Here is a 13146-nt window from a genome sequence, read left to right as displayed (position 1 = left end):
TAGGGAAATTGAATCAGGACTGTGTCACAAAGGATAGTAACAACGTTTGCAACTAGAAAAAAATACAGACACTGTATTTTCACTAACTTCTTTAATGAAACAAGTGTGTACCAACTGTAAACTGAAACTCAAATATGACTGACTAGGCTTTACAAATTACATTTTATATTTTTAGCATAACTCCTGGGGGTTATCTATATGCTGAATTTAAATCACCTTTCTGCTATTTATGCTGTCTGGTACCTGCTTCATGAAGGGTTGTTGTTTGGTTTTTTTTACATTTTATTTAAGAGTAAATAAGCTCTCTTTCTTTATATCCAAATATTAATCACGACCTCTTTCAAAATTGCAATATACCTTTGATCCAGGAATGGTATAAAGTTCATTTGATTGTTTTCCTTTAGAGGTTAACACATCCAACAGGCTGTGTGAACTCTGAGGAGAACACTGCCTAGAAGATAGATTGCTTATTGCAACACAATGGGACACTGTGCTTGAATCTTCCCTCCGTATGTTAACTCCACAACCTCAATTACTTATACAAAACATCTTTTAAGGTTCCATGTTGGTCAGATAAAGAGCAAGGAGGACATTCTATGCATACATTATTAAGATCTGGATTTAGTCCCAAAGAACATAAAGGATTAATATTTGGCATGAGTATTGCTGGATTTCCTAAGGCCTGCTGATCAGCAGAGTGATCATTCAAGGTTTCTGTAGAAAATTTCACACAGGGGTACACATCTTTCAAAGGCTGATTTGACCTTCTGACCCAAACAGATTATTTCTGCGAGGCAGTTCTGTTAGAGGGCATAAGAATCTAGGCTGTGGGACTGCCCATGGGTAGACAGATTTCCCAGCAGTGTAAGCCTAAGCTTTTCTAGGATGCAATGCTAATGACTGGTGTGGTACATGTTTTATCCCATCACTGTAAGGTTACAGCTATGAGAAGTAGATAAAGTCTTTGGAAAGTGTTCCCTATATTTTCTTTAAGTTCTTTTAGAAATCTACTGAGATTTAGGCAAACTTTAAGCAAGCCACTGAGATTCTCTTGACTGAGAAAAGGAAAATATTCTTCTCTTCAAATCCCTTCTTTAGTATCTTCTGTGTTTTAAGGATTCGTTATTGGTTGGATCGACGTTCATTAATGGCTCTAGGGTGTCTTCCAAGGATGATGTTTGTCCATCAGGCTTAGTGGCTTGCTTTTGTTGAGTTTTAAAATTGTTGTTTCTTGAATCACAAATTTACTTTCTGATTCTTTGCCAACAGCTTCCCCTAGCATTAGTTTGCTCTTCAATCAAAAATGCAGCTTCTACAAGCCTCCTTTTGTGTGTTTGTGTGTGTGTTTTGGTTTTCAAGTGCTACACTAGCATCTAGTTTTGGTGTTCTCTAGGCAATTTGTCATTGTTCCAAGTCTTTCTGCAGACAAATTTGTTTGGTCAAATGGGCTTGTATGTCAATAATTTTCATCTTGTGGCTAGCAGGAAAGACTGACAACTGTGTATTCAATGATGTAATGTCTCATGAGATCAACAAGAATTCAGGAGAGACTCTCATGGTTCCTGATGATACAGCTGGTTGTGGGAGATGCCTAACACTGTGCAGGAAATGCAAGGCTGGGGAATGGTTAAATTATTCTGCTCCAAGGAAGCTCACTGTGTTTTCTTTTATCTGCCAGAGCCTTTGCTTTTTTTAACTCAGTATTTAGATGAAGCCGCTTAAAAACCTGTTAAAGTTTTCTGGATTTCTTTAGCATGTTGATTGTGCTTTGATCTGAAGCCTTCAGAAGCAGCTCCCTTTTTCTGCTGAATTGATGATCCTGGGTCTGCTTTCCACACCAGGGCAGAGAGTAGGTCAGCCATGGCAGGGCTGGAGCAGCTTGGGCAGACCTGTAGGTTTCTATAGGGAACTTCAGAGCCACAGGAGCGAAGATCCTGTAGACACAATCCACTATCACATTAAATACTGACTCAGGTTTGAAAAATCAGTTTTCATTTTACAGGTAAAATTCTGTTTAAGTCCTTTTAAGTCCAACTGTAACCCGTGTTTTTTTTTCCCATGAGTGCAAAAGTTTGCTGGCATCAGTCTTCCTCCTGAACTGTAGCAATGTTGTCCTTTTCAGAACAACGTAAATATCTTTATGTAATCAAATGGGAAATTAGCTAGAGGAAAAAACCAAATATATCAGAATTCCAGCAGAATGTACACAGTGAATGAAAATAAGGAATAATAGCTGTGAAAATGTCATAAAAGAAAACCAGAGCTTAACATTGATAATAGTGAAGGAATAGATAAAACGTGGTAAAATAGTGCAGACAAAAAATATTGAGGAGATTAACCTTTGTGACTGGGCTCTGTTACTTTATATTACAGGTAAAGCCAGTAAATAATGGTTTGTTTTATGTATCAGCACTTGGTGAATGAATTGAATTTATTGCAAAGGACATGTTCTTCACTGTACAATGTTAGATTTAAATTGCAAACCACACACTGGAGTTCTCTTACATTTGAACATGAAGAACACTGAACTGACCTTCAGAATGATGTCTCCTTAATGCGTTAAATGTGTGGACTCGTATTTCCATTAAGTTATGGACTGTCCAGCTACACTAATGTGCCTATATTTTGGAAACATTCTCTGAATGAATCTTAGCCCTGAAATCCAGGCGAGTTTAGCATCTCAGAGTAACACACACAGTAGAAAGGACTTGTGATTGCAGGATATGACTGTGTGCAAATGAAGATTGCTTGTAGACTAAATTAAGAGACAGTAGAGGAGAGCTGATAGAAGTCTCTTAGCTCACAAATGTTATAGAGAAAGTGAATAGAGTGTGGCTATATGGTTATGCAAGGTTGAAAACCAGAAAATGAAATTTACATAGCAGTTTTAAAGCAAAAATGGCTATCCACGGTTATTGGTGAGTAAAAAAGATGTGTAATTCACTGTTTCCAAGATTATGTAGATGCCAAAATCTTATCTGGGTTCAGAAAGCATTCATGCTAATTCGTGGGGGAAAACTCTATAAGAGGTCTTCTTGGCATCTTCAGTGAAACCAGCACCAAGTACATGGGCTGTACTCTACTCCTCCTGGCTGCACTATTCCCGATGAAGACCAGGATGCTATTTGCCTTTGTAGCCACCTAGGCACACTGCTGGCTTATGTTCATCCAGCTATCAGCCAGCACACCCAGGTCTTTTTCTGCCTGACAGCTCTCCAGCCACTCCTCCCCAAGCCTGTAGCATTGCCTGGGGTTGCTGTGACTAAAATGCAGGACCTAACACTTGAACTGTTGAACCTCATGCAATTGGCCTTGACCCATCTATCCAGCCTGCCCAGGTCCCTCTGTCGAGCCTTCCTACCCTTTTCATTTTTTCTTAGTAACTTTTCTGTGTGCTTTTCAGTTCAATCAGCAAAAGTAGAACACCTATTAGTTGTACAAATAAGTTATGTATAGCTCATGGAGTAAAACAAGTCTTACTGCCTTGCTTAAAACCTATTTATTTTTCATATTCATTCAGTGTAAATGCAGAGACCAGTCCTATGATCTTGCATTATCATGGATTTGGCTTTATGCATGCAGTATGCATGGCTTTAGCTATTGAAAAAACTAAATAGGAAAAAAATTTTTTTTTTTCTTAGTTGAACTAAAAGAGGAGGAAATTCCAATGATCTCTTCCATGATTGTTTGACACAATTCAAAAGATAATTCTTGGGATTACAAACACTCAGACAGGTCATTGGCATATAAAATAAAGTCCTGATTTTTAAAATTTTTAAAAGCATTGTTTACTCTCTGATAGAAATTAGGATACCTCAGAATTATTTTACCTCTTGATTAATCTAATTTCATAACACATTTAAAAGCTTAACTTCCAGTGAAGAGATGGCTTTCAAGTGCACAGATTGCACATTCGTACGCATGTACTATGGTCCATTTTGCTCCAGGCTCATGCCTCAAGCTTCATTCTCTATTTGTGTGTCCATAGCCTTAATTATCCCTTAAATTACTTTGAAATCCTCAGGGGCAACCTTCCTATCCAAAGTGATATTTAGTTTTTATTTATTGCTGTAAGAGCAAAAATGAGGCTACAGAACGTGAGTAGACAAAAATTCCTGACCACACATGTCCAAAAAAGGTTGAGCAGCAAATACATAGAGATGCAACATTAAATCAAGTGTCAGATTATTTTAGTTGAAGTTATGAGCTGTTCAGGTACTTTCATTTACCATGTTTTCAGATCTCCTATTGATATCCTCCTAGTATTATGGAAGGTTGTTAATAGCAGCTCAACACAATATTGGATATATTAGTATAGCATAGATTTGTATAGCAACAAAATTTTAATAAATATTCATTGTAGTCTTTTGTATTCTATTAAGAGGCAAATAATGAGCCTTTGTTGTATTGTTTATAGGACTGGTACTGAACAGAACATTTCATTGTGCTGTCTGCAGTGTAAATAAATCTTTTTCCCTGCCTGTTCAACTACTTCAGAAGCCAGAATTTTATTCCAAAGGAGACAGGATAAATATATTTATGGTTTAATTATAATTAAGGAGTTAAAAGTCATAGTTTTACTGCTCTATTGCTCATTTCCCTATTGTGAATCAAGTTTAAAGTAGAAATAAGTTAGTTTCTTGTTAGAACATTTAAGAATGCAGAGTCATTTAGAGGCAGAAAATCTTGCTGACAACCTATGTAAAATGCAAATTAAGCTATCAGATGGAGAATGGAAATGAGATGATGGGCTTCTTGAGGAACAGGAAATTAAGGCTATAGTTTCTACTAGCAGGGAAAGCGCTGTTTTAAGGGAGAGATCGTTCCCCTTTAGATAATGAGGCCTCACTGTGGCTATGCTGGCTGTTAACAAAGTAAATAATTAGTGTCCAAGTATTCAATATATTTGACATTACCTTTTTAGGCAATTTATAGTTTGGAAATCAGGAGAAGTTGACCTTGAGCACTTGGTTCTCTTAAAAAGTGTATCTATCTCTGTTATTGATCCTTCACTGTCTTTTTGTTCTAAGAAAAATGATTTAATATAACTATACATGAAAAATAAGTGGTAAAAAAATTACTTTTTTGGTCTTGTATACTTCATTATATATATGAAGACTAAATTTTAATTTTGATCAGATTTAGCAATATCAGTCATTTCTAACTGTAGCAAAACTTATGTGTTTGTTTTTAGTCAGTTTAATCAAAAGCCCTTTTCCCCGACTTTTTTTGACCAAATACATGTGGACTGGAACTTAACAGATTTTCAAATATTAACTGAGTTTGCATGTTGAAATGGACAACACCTTTCTGTAGGAGTTCATGACTGTCTGTGAATATACGTGCTGAAAATTGTGATACCTTCTTATTACAGCTTTTGCAAACAAGACAAGTTTCCCATTACGTTCCAGTCCTGTGTGATCACGAAGGAATGCCAGGTGTCAGAGTGGTCAGAATGGACCCCCTGCTCCAAAACCTGCTTTGATATGACAACCCCTAAAGGGAATCGTACAAGATCACGGACCATTAAGCAGCTCCCTATTGGCAGTGAAAGTGAATGCCCTCAATTAGAAGAAACAGAGCAGTGTGTTTCTCAAGGAGATGGTGTGGCACCATGCATCACGTAAGTTGACTCATATCAGTTCCCCCTCTACCAAAAGTTAGAATTCCAATTAAGCATACAGGGCAGGTAATTGAATATCAATCAAATAATTATTAAAGAAATTATAGGTTTGATTTAAATTATTTTTTATATCCTTTGCTTATTCAGTGCTCTTCTTGAAAGCCTGAAGTCTGCAAATAGCTGCTATTACAGTGAAATCAATTCTTCCTGTAAATATGTGAACAATAACAATTACATATTTTTTCACTAATGTTAAATTTTAGAAGAGAACATTTGTGCATATGCATGCACAGTCAAGACTGTAATCCATTAAATTTATTAATCTGTCGGTGATCTTCTCCCCACATAACATTTCTACCAGAATAATTGCTTTCCAAAGTATTTATCTGTTTGCAGGCAAAATGCTGAATATAGGAAAGAGCTGATGAATATCTGGTTAGCAACCACACTTTTTTAGTGAGACTCCTTTTCTAAGTACAACAAAGGCAGGATTAGGCCCCAGTGGGAAGTGGAAGAGATTAACATCAACAGTAAATAAATTAACCCTGTTTCCAGTTTAGGAGATGTGACAGCAAACACTTTATTAGTCAAGATAGTGCTGTAACCCTTATCAACTAATCAAGGCTATTATATACTTGTTGGGTAAAGAATTATGTGACATTTCTTGCAGTTTGTAAACCTGGTTGGGGTTTAAACTGGGAGTCACAGTTCTTTCCTATGCATTCACTGATTAGAAAGGTCACAGCTTCTAGTCGTTCATCAGTACCCAGCAGGGATGCTTCAGTACTGCAGAGCCATCTTCCTCTTGACAGTAAAAAAGAACTTACTGTAAGGTTTTTCTGAAGTAATAATGAAAAAACACAATTACAGTTTTACCTGAAGAAGAAGAGAAACTTCTGGCTTCTTATAAAAGATGAACAGGAAGCTTTTGTGTTTGTTTTCTTTTTTGTGGAGTTTGGGTTGTTGTGGGTTTTTTCCCTGTTCTCGTTCTCGTGTTTCTCAGTGTGCACATTTCTTTGATATTTTGGCTTTGGTTCATATAAATTGTCTAACTCTAAACACATCATGACAGTCATAGTCTTGAAAGTTAGGTTATCTGAACACAGACTGTACATTTCTGTATATGACATTTTTCTTCCCTCCAGTAAAATGTTTGTATGCAGTAAAAACATGTGCAGTATCTTTCAGGAATTGAGCAGAAAAGACCTTCTTAAAAAGGAATTATTTCAAAAGTGAAATAATGGAGGAAAGTTTTCCACCCACATAAAATATCACACTTAACATATCTCTGTGTACAAGAAATTGTACGGCTCAGGCCTTTTAGAAAATGAATAAAACTATTAAGGTGTTTCAGCTTCTATCATATAATGCTATGTAAAATGGTTTCATGATTTCTAAAGACTCAACCAACCAAATTTGATCCAGGTATGGGTGGCGGACCACAGAGTGGACAGAATGCCGTGTTGATCCTCTCCTTAGCCAACAGGACAGGAGGCGAGGAAATCAGACCGCGCTGTGTGGAGGTGGCATTCAAACCCGGGAAACGTACTGCGTGCAAGCTAATGAAAATCTCCTCTCCTATTTAAATACCCTCAAAGAAAAAGAAGGTAAATGTGATTCACTTGTGCTTGAATTGGTGTGAAATCAGAGCACTTCAACATTTCAGAACTCCTTGACAGCCGTTGTCTTCTGTCATGAGTGCCTGCTTCCCTTGCAGGTTACTGTTATCCATGCTTGAAAAAATACTTAACTGCAGTAGCAGAGATTTCATTCTCTGTGCCACAGATATTGGCTCCCAGATGCAAATTACTTTTCCTTAATATTTACTGAAAAGTATTGTCTGATGTGAAGAATTATCACTCAATAAGAAAGAGCATGGGAAGGCAGGCCAGAAGTCCTAGATGCATTTCCTTTATATACTGTAGACTTCCTCTCTGTCTTTATGTGGTTTAATGTGCAGATAGAAAATCCCAATTCTGCCATGTAAACTCAATATTGAAATATGTAAATATATTACTATATTTTATTCTTAGAAATCAATTTTTTTTTTTTTCTTGATCAAACTCTTAAATTGGTTTGTGGACTTTAAGCCAAAATGATTGCATGGGTTTGTTACCTGAATCAAAAGAGAGCTTATTCCTTGTCACTGTTACAGACTATACAGCTTCTTAAGAAAAGATACTAGCTTGGGAGACAAAACCTTTATTTTGTTTGACATAATACATACTGAAGAACAACACAAGTATTTTCACAGAATCTTAGAATCATAGGATGGCTAGAGTTGGAAGGGACCTTAAAGATCATCTAGTTCCTACCTCCCTGCGTAGGCAGAGACACCTTCCACTACACCAGGTCGCTCAAAGCCCCATCCAACCTGGCCTTGAACACTTTCAGGGATGCAGCATCCACATCTCCTCTGGGCAACCTCTTCCAATGTCCCACCCTCACAGTAAAGATTTTTTTCCTAATGTCTAACCTAAATATCCCGTCTTCCAGTTTAAAGCCATTATCCTTTGTCCTATCACTACATGCCTTTATAAAAAGTTCTTCCCCAGCTTTCCTGTAGTCCCCTTCATGTACTGGAAGGGTTCTATAAGGTCTCCCTGGAGCATCTTCTTCGGGCTAAACGACCCCAACTCTTTCAGCCTGTCTTCATAGGGGAGGTGGTTCAGCCTTCTGACCATCCTTGTGGCCCTCCTCTGGATTTGCTCCAATACGTCCATGTCCTTCTTTTGTTGGAGGCTCCAAAACTGGACACAGTATTCCATTATAGAGCATGTTATTTCTACTTCTGCATACTTACAGATTTAGAAATTAGTACTTAAACTAAATGCATTTATCTTGTTCATTAAATTTTATCTTCTACTGTAGCTATTTCATATAAACACACTGTTATTAAAAATAAAATAAATTAATTAAACCACATACTCCAGGAAAAGGCAACATCACTTTACAAGTCTTATGTACAGCAATATTTAGAGCAGAGCTGACCAAGCTGTAGGCTGTTGAGGTTTTTGTTGTGGGTTAAAGGTGCTTTCAAACTTGCCATAGAGGTAGAGTTTGTGGGGAATATTAATGCTGACATCCATTCAGCATGACTGTGTGGATCAGTAGGGTGTGACTTGTGTGCTCCATGGGTCCCACATCTGTATGTATTAACGAAGAAGCTTTCAGGCCAATTCATTTAATGCAAATCAGCTTCTGCCTGAGGGCTTTTAGCAAAATGCCTGTGATGAACAAAGTTTAGATGCCCCTGCCTTAGAGTGAAGGAATAAAACCTCCCAGCTAAGCAGAGGTAACAAAAAAATCAGTGGCAGCTTACTGTTCAGAATGATGATTAGAATTTTGGTAGGCTGTGAAGTCTCACCGGCTTAGACGGGTGTGAAATCTGCCCTTATCAGAGTATGACAGGAATATGTGGAGCCCATCAGGAGGTAATCTCTGCAGGCTCTGGAAAGCTGATTAAAATGTAACTAGTCATTGGATGCATAAACATGAGAACAATTTTTCAAGAGCTCAAACTAGGGGTGAAGTGGGTCTTAGTTTAAAAAGGAGCTCTGGGGTGTTTTCAGTATTAGGGGTCAGCTTTTAAGAAGTGCTGCTTCTCCACTCATCCTTCCTCTCTGCCCCCTCCCACTTTGGATTCTGTGTGGGCAAGAGCTGCTCTCCAGCCTCTCCTTGGAACAAACAAATCAGTTCCTTTAGAAAACCATACCATTTGAAAATTTGGAGTAATTTGAGGATGAGAGCAAACGGGGGAGACACCTGACAATTTTAGCCATGGGGAAATGCCTTCATTTCAGTGTTAGCTGTAGCAAATGCTGTCTTGGTAAGGCTGCTTTGAAGTCCTCCGTTCTCATATACTCATGGTGGTGTTTCCCTGTTATTTCAGAAAGTCAGTCACAGAGCAAGTCGAAGGCTAGTGCTGCACCTCTGCTATCAATCACTTTTGAAATAACAGGTAGGTAAATTAAGGTCTTGGACTTCCCCTTTTAATCACAAGCATGTAAAGGAGGCAATGTCCTTTTTGGGGAAACTGTGTTGGCTGGATGTTTATAAATAACATGTTTATATAGCTCTGAAATAGCGTAACAGATTTGTACATTCTCAGAAAATTTGAAATTTGACTGTGACAGGCCTGAACTCAAAGAAGTGAAGTTCATGAGCCAGGATGCCAGGACAGATCCGTGCTCCCACTTCTGAACCATTTCAGCAGCGACTGATTTTCCTCTCTGTACTGAACACTGGAAATTTTTTCACTGCATTCATTGCAGCTGCTATTTTCAGTCCTTTTTGTAGATTTAAAACACTGAGTTAGGAGTCCAGTAAGAATTTGAACTTTTAATACCTAGCTGAACCAGAATCCACCCAGGCACTCAGATTTCTGTTGTCCCCTATCAGAATTCATAGGTTTAGACTTGAGTTAGTATTGGGTGTAGTAACTGGACAATCAAGATTCCTGGAGGCCACTGTCATTCAGCCATTTACCTGCCACTGACTAAAATGGTTTCATGTTTATTAACTCAGTTAACCTGTTAGTCATGAACTTTCTCTCACAGTAAGCCTATGAGGTAGATTGTGTCATCTGTTTCCAATAACCTTTAAAATTCTTGATATAGAATGAGAATGGGAGGAAAGTTCCTTTACGAGTTTAAATTTATGAGCTGTGAAACCAGTGCAACAAAAGACCAGAAGGAGAAAAGGGAAGTTGCATCTGCTTATGTGATGCAGCCACATGCAAATTCACTCTCTTTGACTGCCTGGTCATTACTGGGCACTGGTCTGTTTACGATACCTGGAGAAGAATGGGGAGGTTGGGATCTTGATAAATGTAGCAAGTTGTCACGATCCGTGACCTATTATATCTCCTTATTGGAGTGTATTAACTTATCAGGATTTGCTGAGAGATCCACACGTGGGTATCGCCTCACACAGAGGATACAGGAACTTATGTCCCGACTTTTTTGAGTGAATAACCTGCTCAGTGCTTACTAATATTTCTAACAACTGCAAGGTTTATTGTGGGGAAAACAAAGCAATTTGGGGCAGGAGGTTCAAAAGGAGTGATTACAACACATTAAACATATATGGGTACACCTTAGTTACACAAGACAAAATTATATTTTCCCCTATAAGCTGGGGTAGCCGGAATTGTCTCACCACGCGGCAGTGCAGGTAGGATGAGCTGGGTAGCAAAGAGGCTGCGGGCACTCCAAGCCCAGGTCGCCCCCCCCCAGAGAGAAGCGGCTCCAGGACTTTGGGACTGGGGCTTTGGCAGCTGCAGCTGCGGCGAATGGCTCCGGGACTCCGGGACTGCGGCTTTAGCAGCGGCGGCTGCGGCGACCGGGCAGGCAGTGAGCGGGCAGCTCCCAGCAGGAACGGCAGACAGCAGGGCAGCAGAGCGGGCTGGCAGGCAGCAGCAGCAGAGCGGGCTGGCAGGCAGCTCCCAGCAGCGGGGACAATGGCGGCGGCAGGCTGCGGGTGTAGACGACCGCCTCGCACACACGAGGCGAGAGCGGGACCCTCCCCCTGCTTCCGGCCCCGCCCCCTCCCCTGCAGCAGCTGCTCCCCCCCCCCCCACACACACACAGGGGGTTCAGCGCCGCGTGGAGACACCGTTTTAAGTCAGTTTTGTCGGCTGACTCAAAGGACATTTCATGTTCGTGTAAGGAAATACCTGGTCCTTCACACAAGTGCTTAAGAACAGAACTGTGTTTTTTCTTTTAGTTATTTTTGAAGTGCAGTCATTCTGGGAAGTGCTTTACAAAGGGATAAAATACATCAGCTATAATTTCCTAATATAGTAGATTATTTGAGAACAGGGTGATTGAGTCTCATTTTTGTTTTTAAGTCACTACCTCTTAACCTGAAATCAATTCAAAACTGAGTCTAACTTTTAGTTAGACTGAAGGAGAGAGATAATGGAAATGCATTCACCTTTCTTTCAATTTTTGGCCCAAAATTTGGTCAATTTCCTCACAGATCTTACAGTATTATACACAGTCTAATCAGTATTCAGCATCACTGCCAGGGAATAAAGAACAATCTTTATTGCTGCCACAAAAGAGTATAAAAGGACAGAGTTAAGACATAGATTTAAGATGCAAATTCCTGCAGCCAGCATTGTCTTCTCTCAAAGTGTCTTTCTAAACATTAAGCAGCAAAAGCTGAGCTCATTTATACTTTTTAGGTGCTGGAAGAAATCAATTTCAACTAGCGAGAGCAAGATTTTCATAAGACACTCAGGCAAGGCTACGTTTCCTTATTTAGTTGTTATCTCAAAGAAAGAATTCCAAGTAATCCTGGGTGAAATACACCCTGAGTCTTCAGATGAAAGCATTTTTTAATAAACTGGAATATAATTTTCTGTCCTACTATTGAATTCTTTTGGTCTGAAAGCAATATATAACAGATCTGACATTTTGTACAATGTTTATGTCTCAAGAAGAGCATTTCAAAACCATTTTGGCACATTGAGGATTTATTGATACCACTTACGCATCCCCACAGCACTTATTTCTTCCCCTACACTCTAATGAATGATGGAAAAGGCAGATATTTTCAGTAGATATTTTCATGATAGCATGTTTCTTTAACAAGGTTTGCTGATAAGACCTAGAATTCTTACTGAATAGATACCTCCAAAAAAAAATGGAAATATGTATTCCTATTACTTAAGTCAGCCTCTTTAAAGCCAAACAGAGTAAAAATTCTTCATATTTTAGAAGTTCAGGACTGTCACAAATTTAGCCTGAAGCCAAATGGATAGCAACAGTAGCACAGTAGTACTTGCTGTTGGCATTTTTGTTAAAAAAATCTGTCTGAGATATGGAACACCTGAGATATGAAAAATCTGCTGTTTAAAGCTTCCTCATTAAAGGTCTTTATTATTTTTCTGAGTAACATCCCACAAACTAGTGTGTTGGTAAGTGCTTTATACTGATGCAGGCTGGAGACAAGCAAGGCAATCCCCAGAACACTTTCCCAGATCTCTTATTCCTGAAGCAAGGCTGTGTCTCAGGGGTGTAATTAACCCTTAATTTCAACTGTCTCACTTGGGCAATTCCCCGATTAAATCAAGGTTAAAAATCACAGTTAATAATTACTTGCTGTTTTGTTTGGTTGTTCTGTGTTGGGTTTTTTTGTTGTTGCTGTTGTTTTTTTAATCAGAAACTGTTCAATACAAATTCAATTACAGGCAAATTATGTTTATTTATATCTTTGTTCTACACAAGAAATGCATATTACATTGATTATCATGCATGTTAGGTGAGCACGTCAAACTTATTGTAAAATTCAGTATTCTGTCATAAAATTTAATTCCAGCATAACATTATGCAAATGTTGGAATATTTATTCTTGTGTTATTTTGTATTAAGGGATTGCTGAGCTGGAGGCAGTAATGCTGAATGACTATCTGCCATCTTCATGCCTTCATTATGTGAAGCAAGAGAGTGTAAAACTGGGCAAAAAGAGACTAAATGCGAAACCAAAGCAGAGTGATGATTTTTCATTCCTCTTTC

The 13146-nt window shown here is 38.6% G+C and overlaps 1 protein-coding gene across 1 annotated transcript in view; it reads left to right on the top strand.

Annotated features, from left to right (window-relative positions):
- Nucleotides 1-13146, top strand: part of THSD7A (thrombospondin, type I, domain containing 7A) — a 196484-nt gene that overhangs the window by 84954 nt on the left and 98384 nt on the right. The window contains exons 3-4 of the mRNA XM_009994927.1: nucleotides 5375-5623; nucleotides 7049-7230. Of these exons, the coding sequence (XP_009993229.1) occupies nucleotides 5375-5623; nucleotides 7049-7230 (431 nt within the window). The remainder of the gene's footprint in view (nucleotides 1-5374; nucleotides 5624-7048; nucleotides 7231-13146) is intronic.

Source organism: Chaetura pelagica, unplaced genomic scaffold (assembly GCF_000747805.2).
Source record: "Chaetura pelagica isolate M959 unplaced genomic scaffold, ChaPel_1.0 scaffold12, whole genome shotgun sequence".
In the NCBI taxonomy this organism is placed as follows: domain Eukaryota; kingdom Metazoa; phylum Chordata; class Aves; order Apodiformes; family Apodidae; genus Chaetura; species Chaetura pelagica.
Note: the sequence above shows the minus strand (reverse complement) of the source record. Positions and strands in the feature narration are given on the sequence as shown.